The sequence below is a fragment of the Zootoca vivipara genome, chromosome 6, assembly GCF_963506605.1.
Source record: "Zootoca vivipara chromosome 6, rZooViv1.1, whole genome shotgun sequence".
Classification (NCBI taxonomy): domain Eukaryota; kingdom Metazoa; phylum Chordata; class Lepidosauria; order Squamata; family Lacertidae; genus Zootoca; species Zootoca vivipara.
In genome coordinates this window covers 10,509,970-10,530,610 of record NC_083281.1, presented here as the reverse complement: position 1 = coordinate 10,530,610, position 20,641 = coordinate 10,509,970, and the positions used below count along the sequence as shown (strand labels likewise).

The 20,641-nt window shown below is 47.5% G+C and overlaps 1 protein-coding gene across 2 annotated transcripts in view; it reads right to left on the bottom strand.

Annotated features, from left to right (window-relative positions):
* Positions 1-20,272, bottom strand: part of CSNK1G2 (casein kinase 1 gamma 2) — a 44,112-nt gene extending 23,840 nt beyond the window's left edge. Inside the window, exons 1-2 of one of the 2 annotated variants that reach the window (XM_035119450.2) lie at positions 19,986-20,272; positions 2,175-2,778 (exon numbers count right to left, since the gene is read on the bottom strand). In XM_035119450.2, the coding sequence (XP_034975341.1) occupies positions 2,175-2,361 (187 nt within the window). In that variant the 5' untranslated portion in view covers positions 2,362-2,778; positions 19,986-20,272. Of the gene's footprint in view, positions 1-2,174; positions 2,779-4,455; positions 6,734-19,985 lie in introns of those variants that run through there. The other variant, XM_035119451.2, reaches the window with a different exon arrangement.
* Positions 20,273-20,641: the final 369 nt, after the last annotated feature.

Below are 20,641 nucleotides of genomic sequence, written 5' to 3'. Positions count from 1 at the left end.
AATATAGCCTTAGCAGCGAGCGATGGAGAGGGGCTACTCTCCAGCTGGCACCCGGGAGAAATCCTCCCAGGAAAACAGAATGGTGCTGCCAGGGATTGCAAACATTGCTGATGCTCAGCTAGGCGGCAGGATCACAGCGTTAGAAATTCAGGTACATAAGCTAAATCACCAAATGCCACCTGAAACCTCGGCTGCAGTTGCCGCAACAGAATGATCTGGGCAGTTTGACTAGTAATTGCAACTCAATGGGGAAACAGCCCAAAATCTTGGCATCGCTCACTGTCGAATGTGTGAGTGTCTGGAGGCAGTTGGAGGATGGATGGCGGCTAACGGATTGGAGTGTTGTTTCACGGGGGAAGGTAGGTGTGGGGGACTCCCTGGTCCTAAAAGTGGTAACTGTGCCCCTGAAGGACCAGGTACGCAGCTTGGGGGTCATTCTGGACTCACAGCTGTCCATGGAGGCGCAGGTCAGTTCTGCACTCCTGGCCTGCTATGTGTCTCACCAGAGTGGACCATGTTCTGGTTTTCTCCCTCTTGAGCTACTGCAATGCGCTCTCCGTGGGGCTACCTTGGAAGGTGACTCGGAAACTACATATAATCCAGAATGCGGCAGCTAGACTGGGGACTGGGACCATATAACACCAGACCTAAAGGATCTACATTGGCTCCCGGTACGTTTCAGAGAACAATTCAAAGTGTTGGTGCTGACCTTGAAAGCCCTAAACGGCCTCGGCCCAGTATCCCTGAAGGAGCGTCTCCACCCCAATCAAGAAGTGAGGTTACAGGGAACCAGGCAGAGGGCCTTCTTGGTGGTGGCGCCCACCCTGCGGAACGCCCTCCCATAGGATGTCAAGGAGATAAAAAAGATCTGACTTTTAGAAGACACCAGAAGGCAGGCCTGTATAGGGAACTTTTTGATGCTTGGTGTTTTGTTGTGTTTTTAATACTTTGTAGAGTGGCTGGGGCAACCCAGTAGATGGGCAGCATATAAATAATAAAAATATTATTATTATTAATGTAGCCATAATGGAGAAAATAGGGGACCCAGGTGGCGCTGTGGGCTAAACCACTAAGCCTAGGGCTTGCTGTTCAGAAGGTCGGTGGTTCGAATCCCTGTGATGGGGTGAGCTCCCGTTGCTTGGTCCCAGCTCCTGCCAACCTAGCAGTTCGAAAGCACATCAAAATGCAAGTAGATAATTAGGAACCGCTATAGCGGGGAAGGTAAACGGCGTTTCCATGTGCTGCTCTGGTTTGCTAGAAGCGGCTTTGTCATGCTGGCCACATGACCTGGAAGCTGTACGCCGGCTCCCTCGGCCAATAATGCGAGATGAGCGTGCAACCCCAGAGTCGGTCACGACTGGACCTAATGGTCAGGGGTCCCTTTACCTTTACCTTTTAATGGAGAAAATCATGTGCAATTTAAGATTTCAACTTTTTAAGATTTTATATGATTTGGCATTCACTGTGGAACCCTAATTTCCAAGAGAACCCTCATCGTAAATTTGTCAGATCTGGATTTATACTTGACCATCGCATTACGCCGAGATTCTTTACTGTGCTATTTCAACCCATGTGCGACTGCACTCATTCTGCATTCCTTGCTTCACAGTTTTGCCTCCCGCCTTTTCATTTTCACCTGTCGTTCTAATCATCCTCCCCATTTTATACACGCACAGCTCCCGCTAGCAGGAAAGGCCCGTTACCCAAAATCTCAGTTAAGTAATCATACCCAAACCTTGATACATGAGTGGCTGATTCAGGTATCCGAACCGCCGGAGTGTGCCCACTTCCACACCTGCTTGTGGTTCGCTGGTCAGCGGAAGCCATTTTCGGGCAGAAACCACAGAGGGAGAGAGGGAGGGAGATGGAACAAACCAGGTAACAGGCGAAATGAGACAGATCAGGTCCCTCCCCTGTTTGTTTGACTTTTGCTGGGGGGTCTGCTTTGGGACAGAAAGCATGCATCAAATGAATTACAGATCAGAAATGTCCCCATAAATAATGGGACTCGTCAGCCAGCTCGTTGAGCAAACCATTTCCTGGGAATGCATTGTGTTCAGAAAGCAGGGCATTAGTATAAATTTAACACACACATGGACCTCATTACAAATCAACAAAATAAAACCAGGCGGAATTTGAAAACAGGCCACGGATGGGAAGGTGTAGAAACTCACCTAGTCGAAGCTCCCCAAAGTTCCCGCACCCAATCTTTTTCCCGACGCGGAAGTTCGGGCCGACCATTAAGACTCCAGAGTTGGTCCCTGACGTCCGGCTCCCGTGCGTGTTGCGGCTGCCCCCCGTCTTAGACATCCTTCGCCCTTCCTCTGCCTCCCCTTTGCCTCCTCTCTTATCAAAATCCATAAGTTTGTGGTACCCTGGCCTCTCCACGGTTACGCTGCTGCCATGCAAATCCGAGGGCCGAAACGTTGCAGGGGTGGTGGCTGGGGGGGTCAGGGCGGGGAGAGGGCGGGGGGGTCAGGGGGAAGGGGAGCACGAAAGCGAGAGAAGAAGAAAAGGAGGTCGAAAATGCCGGTTCTCTCTTCTTGGTCAGTAAACCATCCCGGGTAGAGGAGGAGGAGGAAGAGGAGGAGGAGGGGAGGGTGCCAGGGGGTGGACCGTCACCCGCATGTGCTGCGCTAGTGGGCCGGGGGTCCTCTCCTCGAAGGGGCCGTGGGGATTCCTTCCGGCGCCTGCCGCGGGCTGCTCTCCGAAGACGGCGACATGGCGGCAAGGGGGAGAATGAGAGGGGCTGTCCTGAGGCAACGCTTCACGTCCTAGCTGGAAGGGGAAACAGAGAGTGCAGGTTACCGTAGGAAACAAACATCCGCAGGTACAAGCTGATTCGTCATGAGAGCCATTAATTCTATTGCAGGCATGTAGATTGTGATCTACTGGTAGATCGTGGGGTGTTCCTGGTAGATCCTGGTTGACCTCTGGCCCCTCAGCGATCTCCTTACAAAAAAGCAGAAAAAGCAAAGCAAAGCAAAACAAAACAAAACCACTCAACTTTGGCTTCCTAAAAAAAAGTTCAAGCTCCAAAACTTTGGCTTCCTAAAGAAAGCTCCACAACTTTGGGTAGATCGCTGCCCGTTTTTTAATACTGTGAGCAGATCGCAGTCTATTTGGAGTCGGACGTCCCTGTTCTATTGCATTCCTACTGTGGCGTGTACATGGGCCCCCCCCCTCCGTGTTCAATCTCCCACGACAGCCCTGCGAGGTGAGCTTAACGGCCGAGTCATTATCTGAGCAGAGTTAGCAGCTCAGATATAGAAGCTCATTGCCAAATGGCCCCTGAAACCTCGGTTGCAGGGTCCAAAATGGACCTGGGTGCAAGAGCTCCCTTCCCTCCCACAGCAACTGGTATTCAGAAGCATTTATTCCCCCAACCCTGGAGGCAGAGCAGAGGCCTTGTGGCTAGTAGCCACCGACAGCCCTCTCCTCCTCCACAGATTTGTCCTACCCTCTTGCAAAGCCATCCAAGGTTGGTGTCCACTGCTGACCTCCTGCAGCAGAGAGTTCCACAGGTTAGCTGTGTGCTAAGTGTCTCACAGCGCCATCGCTTTCTCAAGAAACCCCTCGGAATGCAACTGCGCTCAAGATCCCAGGAAAATATGGTCCAGAATTGCAGTTTTTATTTTCTCCCTTAGGGAAGCATTTCACAATTAATAATAATAATAAAAAGTGAAGAGGGTTGTGGTTGGTGGAAGGGGAAAGGGGGAACTTCCCCCCCAAAGAACCAAACTACCGGTTTTTTAAATTAAAAAAAAAGGTGCTCTGTTAATCTGGATTAGGAGAGGCCTCTCCTGAAGAGGGGAGAAATGGCAGTAAACTCCCAAGGGATTGCCAGCGAGGTGTAGGAAGGCGGGATCATCCTCCCTAATTAAAGAGGGAGCTAAAGAGGGTTATTTTTGTTCTTAAATAAAGTTCTGACTTCTTCTCGCCAGTGGAAAGCTGGCATGTCAAGGAGAGAGGGCTGCTGAAAGACTAGCTTTCTACATGCATGGAAATAAAAATGAGGTGAAGCACAGGAATAAAATAATGTTCTCGCCAGGGGAAAGCTAGCATGACAAAGGGACGGGAATGGTGATGGGCTAGCTTTCCAAGTTTTTGTTGCGGAGGGAAGTTTTTCAGATCCAGTGAACAAACACTGTTGCCACCCAATAGCCTCGCATGTCCAAAGTTCTCCCCAAGATTCAAGATACGAGGAAATTACCAAAGTTTTTGAGCTCGGTAAACACACACAGAACCGGGGGGGGGGGGGGTCACCTCCTACACACCAAGAGGAAGCAGAGAACAGGCGAAAGGGCTGGGGGTCTCGGCCGGGGGTCACCCCTGCGAGCATCCCCCAAGGCACCCGGGTGACCCATTGGAAGCAGGATTCTTCCAGGTCCAAACCGGCACCGGAAGTGCAACTTGTTCCCACGGTGTGTTTAACACATTTCCCAGCTTCCTTACCCTCCTGGCTCTTCCTTCCTTGTCTCCAGAGGGGTGGTGGCTGCAATTTCGCCAAATATATCTCTCTATCTCCCGATTTGCACAAGCGTGGTTTTTCTTAGGAAGGCACACCTTGGCGGGAGGGGTTTTTTCCGTGGAACAGCCTAGAGAAAAGCTTCTGTGTGTGTCTCCAACCCAGCAAACGGAGACGCTTTTTCTATTTCCTGGTTTGACTGCTGAAAGCAGGCGGGGAGAGGAGAGGGAGGAAGCGCCAAGCAAGTTCTCGGAGACCTAGCAAGCAGAGCATCGGCAGACTCTACGTCAAAGAGGAGGAGGAGGAGGAGGCCGGCCTCTGGGGGGAAAGGAAGCCACATCATAAACAGTGTGGAACCACGGTGCCGGCAGGACCACGGCAGCACTGAGGGCGAAGATTTGGCGAAGAGAGGGGCTGCCCAGAAGGGAATGCTACTCCCTCCACAAATCCATGCACACAGGGGCTTTGGCTAATATGTGCCACGTTCTGTTCCATGTTAGAAACTCAAAATATATCAAGCTGTCCCCAAGAGCTTGTAGGGAGCTGCGACTTTTGCAAAGTCTTCGTCCAGTTTCAGACATACAGTACTTTCTCCCCTCCACCAGCAAAAAAACAGCAACCCATTTTCTTTTGGTTTTTCCTGTTAATATCAACACAAAAAGTATAGCTGTCATGGAGCCAGGTTTGCGTATTTTTATGCTGCAAACCGCCCCGAGATCTGCCGATGTAAGGCGGTACTCAAATGTTACTAGTAATCGTATCAGCCGTCCGGTGTAAGGAACACTGATATACGAGTTAATTGTCTGAGAATTGTAGCTCTGTGGGTGTTAGGAGACGCTCTATCCTCCTCCCAGAGCTACAGTTCCCAGAGTGGTTTGATAATCGTCCCCTCTTCGCTGGGAACTCTGGAGGTTGTAGTTCATGGAGGGGAATATGGGGTCTCCCAACAACTCTCTGCTTCTCTTAGCAAACTACAGCTCCCAGAATGCTTTGCAGGAAGCTGCAACTGTTTAACGAGGCATGATCCCACTTTAAATGCATAGTGCAGATCATAGAATCGTAGCGTAGGAAGGGGCTACGAGGGTCTTCTAGTCCAGCTCCCTGCAATGAAGGAATCTTCTGCCCAACGTGGGACTCAAACCTAGAACCCTGAAATTGAGAATCTCATGCTCTACCGACTGAGCTGGTGTTCAGCAGCCATTCCAGTTTATTCCAAATCACTACTGAGTTCACATTGCGCTGCAATTAATTGCTTGAAATTAGCAGGGCACATTTTGCACCTAAAGATTCTCCATTTGCAAGCACCTCCAAAAGTCTGGGTGCCATTTTTTGTGTCTGGCTGACACTCAACGATTACTAAAATGTATGTGCTTTGAAGCCTCGAAGCATATGTTAAAAATAGACAATATGTTAAGGAATTTAACAATAAAGAGTGTTTTGAAAACAGAAGTATGGTACCAATATTTTCACTATAAACACCAAATTAAACATGCATTAACCACCTCCGCTAAAAATGTGATATTAACAATGTGTCATTTATGTGAATTGCATATTAGTTCATGCTTATCAAAATAATAAAGTGTTGTCACACACACACACACACCCCGGGCAACTAGACATTCTGTTTGGCGCCTGCAAACCAGGTTCCAGGAGCCATTTGGCTCCTAGCTTTTCTACCCCAGTTTTTAACACTCCTTTGATGGATTTCTGCCTTATTTATGGGCTATGCATTTTTTATCTGTTTTACCTGGCTTCCAACATCTGACAATTTTTCACACTGTCTGTCCTTACAGCCAGCTGTTTTGTTTTCAGTGTTGCGGCTGCAAAAGTAGGGTGCAAACAGCACACCAAAACCAAAGGCCGCAGCCCGGGTTCGAATCCCTGCCCGACATCTGAAGACTGCTGGGAGACCTCGGGGGACGGACGGCCTCCCTCTCTCCCACTTGGTCCCACCTCGCAAGGTGGTTGCTAACGATTTAAAAATATATAAGCAGAGGAAATGACCATATATAGTCTTTAAATAAAACTCTGGCTAAAAAGAAGCTATATATAAAATGAACAGAGGAATAAAATTGTGCCAAAAATTTTGTTTTTGTGTGTGTGTGTTCATGCACTCTTGAAATTGTGCATTTCAGCTGGTGGGGAGGTTCTGGAGCTGTCTTTAGCACAGTTGATCTTTTTCCAGGACTAATTCAAATGTTTGTGTGTTGACTGGAATAATTTCCTGCCTGCAGCCTGTTGTGTCTATAAAGCAAGCATTGCCAGGACCACCCCCCCCCCTCCCGGCCACCTCACCACCCAGCCAATAAATATTAAAATTCCCTTCTCCAAAAGCCAGAATTTTGGCAGCAGGCCAGCAGATAACCCTCCTTCCCTAATTCCCCAGCCACCTAAAAACACAGAAACGTTTATCCAGCGTTTCTGGGTTAAACTGATCATCCACCGCCCAGAGCGGGTGGGGCAATCCTGTGAGATGTGTGGGGTATTAATATTATTATTATTATCATTATTATTATTGGAGCTTTATTCAGAGGAGGACAAGTACTTCTGTACCCACTTGCGCCTTCCACCACCAGTGACCCTAACCTCCGCTGTCTATGCTCTGGTAACCTTTTGGCTAGATTACTGCAGATCACTATCTGTGGGGCTGCCCTTGGAGATAACCTGATTGCGCAGAATTCAGCCACCAGGATTAACAAGTAGGATCAGAAGGTCTGGGTGTATTGCACCAGTTCTTGCCTGAACTGCGCTGACTACCCAATTAGGTTTCTGGTTGGTTTCAACCTCTAAAATCCCTAGATGGCTCAGGACCCCTTATCCCTCAGGCTGGTCCACCCATGGACCAGCCTGGAATCCGGCTCTAACCTGTTCAGAATTAGCCCAGTGCCAGGCACATTTTGCACCTGGCTATCAGCCACCTGCGACCAAGTGAAGATGTCTGGGAGCCAGGGTGGCACCTGACATCTCCACCATCTGGGGATCCTTGAATCTGGACTGTTCTCACACACTAATACCCCATCCTGTAAAAGTCTGTCCGTTATCTATTATCTGCACGATCGGAATGAATTTCTGGAGCCAAAATGCTTTTTCTGTTCATCCTGAGCAGGAGCAGGGAATAGCGTTATTGTGAATTGTTGTCGCTTTTCTTCGCTTCCCCCAACTCCCTGCGCTGCTCACGGTTGGGAAGGATATTCCCACGTTATGAATGGTCCGTGTCACCATTAAGAAAAAGTGGTTGGAATAGGCCAATAGATATGCAGACTATCACTGGATCAAGTTGACTTTTCCTCTCTTAAGTTCTCAAAGCTATTAAGCGAGCTCAAGGTTGGCCTCTGAACTAGCCAGATGTTTAACTGATGCCCATCATTTGGAAAATAAAGACATTAGACCCGTCTTGCCCCAGAATGGCAACTAGACATTCTGTTTTGGCCACTGCAACCTTGGCCTTAAGGAGTCATTTGCATCCTAGCTTATATATCTGAGTTTCTAACCCTGCACTCACCAGTAAGCATGTGGACCCCAGAATATTTTTGCAGTGGGGAACGTGGTCCTCCTGCCAGAACAATACAGTCATACCTCGGCTCCTTGGGAGTCGAACATTCCGGCTCCCAAACGATCAAAAACCGGAAGTGATTGTTCCGGTTTTCAAATGTCCTTTCGGAAGCTGAACATCCGACGGGGCTTCCGATTGGCTGCAGGAGCTTCCTGCAGCCAATCGGAAGCAGCGCTTTGGAAGTCGAATGTTTCAGAAGTCGAATGGACTTCCAGAACGGATTCTGTTCCGACCTCCGAGGTATGACTGACAGAATCATAGAATTCCAGAGCTGGAAGAGAACTCGGGGATCATCTACTTCTAGTCCAAGGGTCAGCAAACTTTTTCAGCAGGGGGCCAGTCCACTGTCCCTCAGACCTTGTGGGGGGCCAGACTATTTGGGGGGGGGGGATGAACGAATTCCTATGCCCCACAAATAACCCAGAGATGCATTTTAAATAAAAAGACACGTTCTACACTGATTCCCAGACCGTCTGTGGGCCAGATTTAGAAGGCGATTGGCCTGCATCCGGCCCCCGGGCCTTAGTTTGCCTACCCATGATCTAGTCCAGTGTTTATCAACCTTTTTTCGGCAAAGGCACACTTGTTTCATGAAAAAAATCACGAGGCACACCACCATTAGAAAATGTTAAAAAAATTAACTCTGTGCCTATATTGACTATATATAAAGTAATTCTCCCACGGCACAACAGGCAACATCTCGCGGCACACTAGTGTGCCGCGGAACAGTGGTTGAGAAACACTGATCTAGTTGAACCCACTGAAACACAACTGCTTCTGTATTTTGCGCTGTACTCAAATATTCTGCTACTTTTCCCAAAGGAACATCCCTGACACCCCCAAACCCTGCAAAAGCAGGACGACACAGAAACTCTCAACAACCACAAGAGGGGAGGGAGAGGCATGAATGCCGCCTGTGTTTCTTCCAGATGCTAAAAATCAGGCCAGCTCTAACTCCCCGCCTACCATGATTCCTGGGTTCCTCCCTTTCCAGACAAGCCAGCACACCTGGTTGGAATATACAGATATTTACAGTATATGTTATGCAGTGCAATACCAAAGGGAGAGACGAGATGTCACAATGGGAAAAAAAAAGCACACAGATCTTTAAGAAGCGCCATGCGGGAATCGCAAAGAAAACAGGAAAGCACTAAAAATAACGAGCGCACACAGATTTTTGCAGCACTGGATAAGCCAGGGGTCTAAATAAAACATTTCCCCGCCCATGCTGGAAAAATAAAGGAAGAGGAGGGTTTGGGGGGAAGGTGTGGTGAGTAAAAGGATGCCGTCCCAGGAGGGTTTCAGGTTCTCCCACCCCAGGAGAGAAGTCGGCAAGTCTTTTAAACAAGGCTCGGCAAATCTCCACTCCCCGATCTCCCGGGACAAGCAATCAGAGGTTCTCTCCTCCATGAGATCAAGCGGAGGAGCAAAACAAGCTGCCCCAGGATTTTGGGTCGCAGGTGGCGCGAGAAACACACTCCCCTGCAAAGAACGGCAGCGGCTTTTAAGTTTCCTCCAAACATAAAGGTGACACGGTACCCGAGTTCATAAAATTATGCATGGCGTGCAGAAAGCGTGAAGAGAAAGGCTTTCCTCCATCTCTCCCAACGCTGGAACCCTGGGCGTCCGACGGAGCTGAATGTTAAGCTGTGGAACTCACTGGCAAAGGAGGCAGCCACCGGTCGGGATGGCTTTGAAAGAGGGTTACTACTAGACACAATGGCTATGCTCGGCCTCGACTTTCAGACAGCAAATGCTTCTTAACTGCAGTTGCTGGAAACTGCAATTGGGGAAAGGGTTTCTGGTGCTCAGATTCTGGTTTCTGGTGCTCAGATCCTTCTTGTGGAACCTCCACAGCCAGAGACAGTCTATCTGGATTCTTAGCTTCTCATGGGTATTTTGCCACTGGCGGACTAGACAGACCACTGGTCTGATTCGGCAGCCTCTTATGACGCTCTTATGAGCAACTAGGCATGACATTACATAAGGGATGCCCTGCCACCTTGAAACTGGCAAAACCAGGGTTGCTTCCCCTGTGTCAAATTCCAAAGTATCTCCTTTTTTCCTGAACAAATAATGTGTCTGTTTTGCTTAAGCATTTGAGCAATACTCTTCAACCAATTATTTCTTCCCTCCGTTATTTCCCCCCCCCTTTCCCTTGTGGCCCTTTGAATACTGAACCACCTGTATTTGAGCTCTACACACAGGAAGGTAGAGAACAGAGGAATCACAGAATGGTGGGTTTGGAAGGAACCCCAAGGATCATCTAGTCTAGCCCAACCCGCTGCAAGCGTTAGGAGAAAAGTTAGTTTTTAAGAAAGGCGTAAAAAATGCAATGGCTGAGGTCTGTTTTCCAGCAACCCAATATATCACCAACTAAACATTGCAATATACCAATATCTGAATATAGCGCAATGTCTGAAATAAGGATGGAGTTGGCTGGCTTCATGGCTTCTCCCGCATTTTTTGCATAGCACACAGAAACACACACATCACAATTCGTGATATATTGCCAGGTCAAATCAAAAACTACGAAATGAATATCACTATATGGACTTCAAGCCAGTTTTGTGCATCTAGTCTAGCTGTTGCAAACCTGCCAGTGGAGGTGTTTAAAAGGGGGGGGGGAGGGCATTTTTTTGGGAGAGCTTGGCCTTCCCCTCCGCACCACAAAGCCTTTGCTCCGCCATCAGAAAAGAGGACCAACTGAGAGTCGCCCCACCATGTTGCCCCTTCGCAGCCCTCATTCCCCAGCTGCTTTTTCAGGAGCGCTTGCAGCCGCCCGCCCACTGGCCCTGTATAAATGTGATGCCTGAGATCTGGCTCAGGGCGGGTGGCTCAGGGCGGCTGTGAATGAGGTGTTTCATGCATGCTGTCCGTGCAGGAGAGCAGCCGACAGACATGCCTGTGTGCTCGGGCTCCTGAAAGAAAAACAACTATTTGCAGGACACACAGATATGCTACTGGTCTCTCCAAACAGGCTCCTGGCCAATCGGGAAGTCTAAGAAACCAGAGAAAGGAAAAAAAGGAAACCCAGTGCCATTCTCAAAACTGGCAGCGCCGCTTTCGAAGGAGCAAACTCTGCCATCCTGGTTCAGCCTGGCGCCCAGCAACATCTGAACGTCTCCGTGCCCTTCAGGGCAGTGCTAGAAATCCCCCAGGCGCCTGGCGTGTTTGCAATTGCAAACAGGTGGAGACCTCCAGGTGTTTCCTGTGAATGTCTTACCTGCCCTCCGCACCCCCCAAAAAAACCCCTGCACACATTCCACTTCTCTTTTCTCTCTTTCTGCACTAAGTTTTCCTAGACCAGGTTTATAACCAGACAGAGGGCCTTCTCGGTAGTGGCACCCGCCCTGTGGAATGCTCTCCCAGCAGATGTCAAGGCAATAAGTAACTATTTTACTTTTAGAAGACAACTGAAGGCGGCCCTGTTTAGGGAAGTTTTTAATGTTTAATGCTGTACTGTTTTAATATTCGGTTGGAAGCCGCCCAGAGGGGCTGGGGAAACCCAGCCAGATGGGCGGGGTATAAATAATAAATTATTATTATTATTATTATTATTATTATTATTATTAACTGTCTGCCTTGCGGCATGTCAGGTCTACCTCTAGGCAACCTTGAAGTTGGAAGAAGAGTGGCACTCCCATTTCTTTTCTAAGCTCTTGACGCGGCATAAAACATTTTAGGTTTGTGCGGGCGAGGAGGTTGCTCGGTTGCTCCCACCCTGTCCCTAAAAGAATCTTTTTTTAAAAAAAAAATCAGCCCAAGAAATACTTCTGCCATTCTTTGTCAAGCTTGATCACTGCACTGTGTGGGGCAGCCCTTGGAGAGTGTCTGCAAATTCCAGATGGTTCAGTTTAAGAAGGATGTTGACAAGCTGGAAGGTGTGCAGACCAAGATGCTCAAGGGTCTGGAAACCAGGCCTGATGAGGAACGGTTGAAGGAGCTGGGGATGATTAGCCTGCAAAAGAGGAGACTGAGAGGAGATAGGAGAGCCAGCTGCTGCATGGAAGATGGAGCCAGCTTGTTTTCTCCTGCTCTGGAAGGTAGGACCCAAACCAACGGCTTCGATTTACAAGAAAGGAGATTCTGACTAAATATCAGGGAGAACTTTCTGAGAGTACCAGCTGTTTGACAGTGGAACGGGTTCCCTTGGCAGGTGGTGGGCTCTCCTTCCTTGGAGGTTTCAAAGCAGAGGTTAGATGGCCATCTGCCGTGGATGCTTTAGTTGAGATTCCAGCATTGCAAGGAGTTGGACTGGATGACCCTCGGGGTCCCTTCCAACTCTATGATTCTAAGACAAGGGCTCTGAACACAGGAACTTGGCCATGACGACTGGGTTTCCCCTCCTTTCCTGGCTTGATTTCAGGTACAACTGCAAAAGTATTTGAAGGAACAGATTCACCAAGAACCACTAAGCAAGCCACCAATGGAGAGGAGTGGAGAAAGGCTTTTGGAAGCTTTTTGGAAAAGCCTTTCAGTTGCTATTTGTTGACAACATAAATTCATCTTCTAGTGTGGTGCCTTCCCCACTTTTGGAACTCCCTGCCTATTGACGCCTTCACTTGCTAAAACAGTTTTGTTTAGGCAACGCTGACATGTGCTTTAACCTGGTTTTTCAGCTTTTCGGTGATTGTAATTTTTAAAAATTCATCTGGGCCACTTCATTTATTAAACTTTGAATTATAGGGAAAGAACTGCCAAAGAAAGATGTTACTTTTTTTCTGTATGCCACAGCAGCAGCTCGAATTGTACTAGCGAGGAACTGGAAAACTGAAGATTTGCCGACGGTGGACGACTGGCAGATGAAGCTGATAGAATTCGTGGAACTGTCTGAACTGACTGGGAGAATCCGTGACAGGAGAAAGGAGGCGGAGGAGGAAGACTGGAAGAAGTTTAAGACTTATTTGGAAAAGAATTATAAAATTAAAAATAGACAATAAGGGAAGTGGAAGTACAAAGAGGCTGAAGAAGCAATAAGATATAATAAGAAGGGAACAAGTTTAATTGTAAAATGAGCAACAAGATTTTTAGAATATGATGAAATATTGAATATTAGGAATAAGTGATTAACAGTGACAATGTGTATTTTAGAAAAAGAGATGATTTAAGAAGTAGAGAGTGCTGTACTAGTCAAGAATAGAAACGTGGAAGGGGGGGAAGGAGGAAGTCAACAGATTAAGATTTATAATGGATATTGTTAAAGAAATGTTTTTTGTTTTTTGTTTTTTTTGTTTTTTATATTTTATATCTTTTTTTTCTTTTCTGTATAAAATCTAATAAAAATATTTTTTTAAAAAAAATAAACAAACTTCGCCAAGACGGCTTTACGAAACTCGGCGTGTGCGGGGCAGCTGGCTGGAGGCGTGGAGAGGCTTTCAAACTTTCTGCCAAGGAGTCTCTGCTGCAAAGCCACCTGCTCCCAGGAAGCTGCCTTATAAAACAGAGTCAGACCCTCTGTACTGTCTGCACTGACTGAGTCTGAGTAGGCATCGGACATAGCCCTGTATCAGGAAGCTCGGGTTCCAAAGAAGGGTCTGACTCTGTTTTATAAGGCCTTCTATCACTGTGCCATACAGAGCATGCTCACGAATGGTTTATGTGTGTGGTATGGAAGCATACCTGCCAAGTTCCTTCTTGAAAAATAAGGGACCGGACCGGAAGTAGAGGACCGGAAGTAGCGCTGCCGCCATTTTGGAACTGGGCGGAACATGCCCAGAAGTGACTTTTGATGCTGCTTTGCCCAGTTCCAAAATGGCCGCCGCACCAGAAGTCGCGCTGCAGCCATTTTGGAACTGGGCAGAGCAGCATCAAAAGTCACTTCTGAGCATGCTCCGCCCAGTTCCAAAATGGCCACCGCGCCAGAATAAACCATGGGAAAACAAACAAAAAAACAGTTTTTTCGGCTGGGGACAGCTGGAAAAATGGGGGTTTCCCGGGGAATACAGGAGACTTGGCACCTATGTACGGAAGCTGTACTTCTCAGGATAGAGCAGAGCTGTGCAGAATTATTAAAACAGCAGAGAGCATTATTGGCTGCTCACTCTCCACCTTAGAACAAATCTACACCACCAGGTGCCGTAGAAAAGCTCTAGACATATCAAGAGATCCAACGCACCCTGGTCACCATTTCTTTGAGCTCCTGCCATCGAGACGGAGATATAGAACTATGCAGGCAGGAACGAGCCGTCTCAGGAACAGTTTCTTCTCTAGAGCGATTTTGGCCCTAAATGGAAAGCCTGGACTTTGAAGTCATCTTATTTTATTTGTTATTTGTATTATATTTACTGTTTTTAATTAGGTTTTGTAATTTTGGATTATGCGGAATGCTTTATCTGAGTGGATGTAGCAATCGAGTAATTTCATTGCTCCCGCAAGGGGACATGACAATAAAGATATCTTATCAAAGAATGTTCGGAAACCGGAACACTCACTTTTGTGGTGTTTGGGAGCCAAAACGTTCGACTTGCAAGTTGTTTTGGCTCCCAAACACCGCAAACCCAGAAGTCCCTGTTTGTGAACATTCTTTGGAACCCGAACGCCTGACGCAGCTTCCGATTGGCTGCAGGAGCTTCCTGCAGCCAATCAGAAGCCGCACTTTGGTTTCCAAACATTTTTGAAGTCGAACTGACTTCTGGAATGGATTCCATTCAACTTCCAATGTACGACTGTATTATTCTCACCAACGGCACTGTAAGGATCCAGGCCTGGCAGTTCTAACAAACCAGGAGAAAACCATCTAATTCAATATTGTCAACACTGACCGGCAGCAGCTCTCTCTAGAGTTTTAGGCAGGGGACCTTCCAGCGCTACCTGGGGAGATAAATGGGACCTTCTGGACAGGGTTAGAAACTCAGATATATAAGCTAACCACCAAATGGCACCTCAAATCTAGGCTAAAGTCGCCACACTGAACTGGCTAGGCATCATTCTCCCCCCAATGAATTAATACTAATCAGTGCTCTTTTTTTTCTAAAAAAAATGTTTAGGGGAACTCTCATTTTCCTACTCATATTGAAATACTGTCCCTCAATGTGGCCAAACTTAAGATTCACAAAATGTTTAGGGGTATGCGTACCCCTCTGTCCTCCCCAGAAAAAAAGCACTGATACTACTACTACTACAACTACAGTTGTACCTTGGATCCCGAACGCCTTGCGAGTCGAACGTTTTGGCTCCCGAACACCACAAACCCGGAAGCGAGTGTTGCAGTTTGAGAACATTCTTTGGAACCTGAACGTCCAACGTGGCTTCCGCAGCTTCTGATTGGCTGCAGGAGCTTCCTGCAGCCAATCAGAAGCCGCGTTTTGGTTTCCAAACGTTTTGGAAGTCGAACGAGCTTCCGGAACGGATTCCGTTTGACTTCCAAGGTACCACTGCAATAATAAAATTCCATTTCTATACTGCTTTCATTGAAATTTGTATACAGTGGTACCTCGGGTTACAGGCACTTCAGATTATGTGTTTTTAGGTTGCGCCCTGCGCCAATCCGGGAAGTACCGGAACGGGTTATTTTTGGGTTTCGGCGCTCGTGCATGCGCAAAGGCACTAAATGGTGCTTTGCGCATGCGCAGAAGCGCGACCCACGCATGCACAGAAGCGGCTCTACAGCTTGTGAACGCTGTGGGTTGTGAACGTGCCTCCCGCACGGATCACGTTCGCAACCCGAGGTTCCACTGTACCTCCTTTCTATATTACTATACAGAAAGTGGTTTGTGAGCTGAAGAAACCACAGAACAGGCAGCAATGATCACACACCTAATAAGCACCTGATCCGAGACAAAATCACAGCAACTTTACAGAATAAGCAACTTATAGAAAACAAAGCAATGTCAAATAAAGCAATATTCAGCAACCCATTATAATATAATAGTGAACCGTAAAACACTTTTTATATTAAAGGGGGGAAATCCCAAAGCGGTTGACAACACATTAATTAAAACGTCAAATCAAACAAACCCAGAATAAAACAAATCCAAACTTCCAGGAAAATATTTCAGATCCTTCTCTCAGGGACATTTGGTTCCCCCCCCCAATTGATTTACATACTTAATTTATAGAACTGCCCCATAGCAGGAGGACTCTAGGAAGGCAGGGTGGTGTAGTGGTTAGAGTGTCAGACGAGGACCTGGGAGATCAGAGTTTGAGTCCCCACTCAGTCATGAAGCTCACTGGGCAACCTTGGAGTCGGTCACAGTCTCTTGGCCCACCTCACAGGGTCAGTGTAGGGATTAACTGAGGGAGGGGGTGGAGAAAAATGTGGGAGATAAGGGCAACCAATAAGCACTTCAGCTGACCTGTTTAAGAAAGCTGGGGGGGGGCAGCCAGAGGGAGATGTCAGTCGCCGGCCTGGCGCCCCGAAAGATCTCCATGCGGTTTAATGTTTTAATGTGTTGTCAACCACACAGATTTTTCTTTTTACAATATAAAGCGGTATAGAAATGAAACTAGAATCATAGAGTTGGCAGTCCAACCCCCTGCCAAGCAGGAAACACCATCAAAGCATTATTGACATATGCCTGTCAAGCCTCTGCTTAAAGACCTCCAAAGAAGGAGACTCCACCACACTCCTTGGCAGCAAATTCCACTGTCAAACAGCTCTTACTGTCAGGAAGTTCTTCCTAATGTTTAGGTGGAATCTTCTTTCTTGTAGTTTGAATCCATTGTTCCGTGTCCACTTCTCTGGAGCAGCAGAAAACAACCTTTCTCCCTCCTCTATATGACATCCTTTTATATATTTGAACATGGCTATCATATCACCCCTTAACCTTCTCTTCTCCAGGCTAAACATGCCCAGCTCCCTAAGCCGTTCCTCATAAGGCATAGTTTCCAGGCCTTTGGCCATTTTGGTTGCCCTCTTCTGGACACGTTCCAGCTTGTCAGGATCCTTCTTGAACTGCGGTGCCCAGAACTAGACACAGTACTCCAGGTGAGGTCTGACCAGAGCAGAATACAGTGGTACTATTACTTCCCTAGATCTAGATGCTATACTCCTATTGATGCAGCCCAGAATTGCATTGGCTTTTTTAGCTGCTGCAAAAAAAGATTGCAAAAAAAGAGATGGTGCCTGGACATTCTGTCGTGGCGACCACAAGCTAAGTTTAAGGTGCCATTTTGGGATAAGCTAATACTGTATATTGCGTTTCCAACCCTGTATCAGCTGATACCACAGCACTAGAACCAAGTCACTGTTTCCCACGTGCAAGTGCTTTTAAGCTCTAACCGCTGTGGAGCAGGAGATTCAAATGCGCCTCTCCAACAGAGCCTACCTCGCAGGCTTATCAGGAGATTTAAGAACTACGGCGAAACATAAGCAGTGGGGAGAGGCTTTGCTGATGGGAAAGGCTGTAACTCTGTGACAGGGTGGCAAGTTCAGCCCCCACCTTCCTGCTTAAAACCTCAAAAACCCTGAGGACTAGAGTCTTAAACTTATTTTCAAAGGAAGTGGTGTACCTCAGGGGTAGAGCACTTGCTTTGCATGTAAAAGGGCATTTCCAGGCACAGCGGGCAGAGGTCCCTTGCCTAAAACCCCAGAGGGCGGCTGCCAGTCAGTGCAGCAGGTGAATGGTTCGACTCTGTCCAAGGCAGATTTCTATTCTTCTGTGTAATGCAAATGTTGAAGCTCAGGATTGTGGGTTCGAGTCCCACATTGGGCAAAAAGATTCCCGCATTGCCGAGGGTTGGACTACTAGAGGACCCTCGTGGTCCCTTCCAACTCTATGATACTATAAACAATTTCCCTTAGTCTGCATGGGAAGAAAACAAAACCTTTCCAGTGTCTTGTCAAGCTGTTCAGGGGAAAAAAAAAATCCTAACTGAGCACAACTGGCCTCATAAGCCAACCCCTTGTTTCAGAAGTTCCTAAACCCCACATTTTATTTTTGAAGCTGTTTCTCAGCATTTCACTTGCTAGGAGGAGGAGGAGGAGGAGGAGGGGAATCTGATGTATTTCCTGGTCAAATGTTCTATTGCCAGACGGATTCGCACGCTTTAGTTTATCTGTTCCAGAAAGGCCTCGCCAGAATATAACAAGACCCAAGATAGTGACTTTGCAAACACAGTTCCGGGCAAATAAATCAGGGTTTTTATATACAGCCTGCCTAACAGATTGCTTTATAAACCTGCCACGAATACACTTTGCACGCACACACAGAAGCAGAAACATAACAGGTTAGTGCTCGGAAAATAAAATTATAGAGAGCGCAAGAATCCCTCCAAATGGGTGGTCCCCTTCGCTCGGAGCGCCACAGGCCTGCCACCAGAAGGAATTCTTCCCTATTCCCCCATCTCCAAAACCCATGAGACATTTTCATTTTTGTCTGTCTGGGGGCAATTTAGGACGACAAGCAGAGAAAGAGAGAGAAAGAAGAAATGTCCCCTGCATAAAAAACCCCAAGGATTCCAAATCACTTTATGTGTTCCACATCAAAACACTTTGGGGGGGGGGGTTCTTTTTGGGAGGTTGGGAAGTGGCAAGATGAAGGAAAGATACCAATAAAGAAGCATTTCTTTGCTTTGATAACAAAACAAAAGACTTGCTACAGATAACAGAAGGTTCGGGGGAGGAAAACAAACCAGTTACTGCAACAGTTAGATTTTCACTTTTTCTTTATGCAAGGAGGGGGGGTTGCTTTGCTACTAAGGAGGGATGAAAGAGAAACTATAAATGAGGACGGAGGAAGAGAAAAGACAAGGCCTGGTCTGAGATGAGTGGAAAGGAAAATGAGGTGGATTCCCCAACCTGGGGGGGGGGTTTCAAAGGCACTCAGCTACAGCTGCACTGACCCTCATCCCCCACCCCCCAAAAAAACTACATTTTTTGTTAAAGGTTCCTTTCATTTCCTCCTTTTGTCTCCTCTCCCCCTCACCTCTCTTTTTCCCTTCCTTTTCCATGAACACACCCAAGCTATGGATGTTGCTAACCTACTGTTTTGGAAAAAGGGAAAAGGGGGGGGGTGTTGAGAAAGAGGCCCAGTTCCCAACGGAGGAAAGGGGGAAAATGATAAAACCAGAATCCCAGAATAACAACTGTTTACGTGGAATTCTTTCCTTTCAGTTGCAATCATCATCATCATCGTATCATTGCTGTTTCAAAAGATAACCCTCCAAGTTAGAAACCACCACAGTTCAGGAGCCACTTTCGTCTGCTCTTCAAATTGGAGAAGAAAATTTTAAAAGTTTTTTTGGGGGGGGCGGGGTCTCTGCACTGAAAATATAAAACAGCTCTTTGTTTCGTTTTGCAAAACAAAAGAAAGAAGACAAGGAAAGTTAAGAGCAAAACAAATAAGTAGGCCCAGGTCACAGTTACTTCTTTTGGGGGGTAAAAAACGAAGAACAAGCCTCTTCCAATTCACACAAACACATGTCTCTGTCTCACACAACCAAAATCCACTTTTTAAAAAACCGGTCCCCCCCCCTTTAAAGTTGGAAAGGCTTGTGGAAAGGAGGTGGGTATTTTATGAAATTCCCTCCAACCTAAATGAAAATCCACCCTACAAAAAAAGGAATGCTGCTATGGTGCTTTATTTATTCCTAGGGTGGAAGAGAGAAATTGGTGTGTGTGGAGGAGAGAACAGCAACAGGGCCGGCAGGCCTCTCTCTCTCCCCGTTTTCAAGTTTAACTCACACCCAGCTAAGCCTCCTTCTTTCTCCCCCCTCCCGCCAGCAGCCCCCCACCAACAAATTTCTAATAAAATGTCTATAAATGTGAGGCAAAGTGTTGCAGTAGGGCTAGTTCAATGTGCAAAAAGATTAAGACCCCCTTGGTCCAAAATGCACCTTTCTCTTTCCTACCCCCTCAAAAGAGCCTTGCATTGCTGGCTCTTTTTCTGTCGTTGTCGCGCGCCCCCCCAATTTGCACCTATATAAAGCAATGCAAATGGGGGGGATTGGGCAGAAGCCCCCCCTCCAAAGCAACAATTAAGCCCTTCCAAAATTAACCCCCCTCCAAATTAAAAGACTCACCTGGCTTTCTTCCCCCTCCCCCTGGCTCTTCAGGGGTGGGGGCCCACGGGCCTGCCCCCCTCCAGGCGCCCCATTTTCTGCTCTGGTCTCTTTAAACCTCTTTCGCCTTCTGAGCAAGAAAAGCAGGGAAGGGACGCCCGGGGCGCCAGCGGCGTAAGGCCTCGCGGCGCTCTATGGCGCTGACGTCACGCCGCCGGCGCAACCCGCCTTGGTGAATACGGGGCTCCGCTCTGGAGCTGGCTTAGGCGACTCTCGCTCGCTCTCTCCCTGGCCCTCAAGGGGGGCCCTCCCGTAAGGGTGTTACGCGCAGGCGCAGAAAGGAGCGGGCGGGAGGCAGGGCACGGGGCGGGATGGGAAGAGGAAGAGGCCGGCGAGCAAAGAGGGTGGGTGAGAGATCGGTGGTTCTCTGAGAGACACTTCCGGATTCCCGATGGACGGTGAAGGGGGGAATCGTCCATGTGCGGGGCAAAATCTGTACCATCGAGTAATATTCGGCCTTTGGAATAATTCCATGACCAGAACTTAACCCATATGAAACTCTGCTTATTTTACGCGCCTAATCTTATGGGTTTTGAAATGTTAAAATGACTGTAAAATTATTGAAATGTATAAACCTGAAAATAAATAAATAAGTGTCTCTTGTTATTTATAAAATA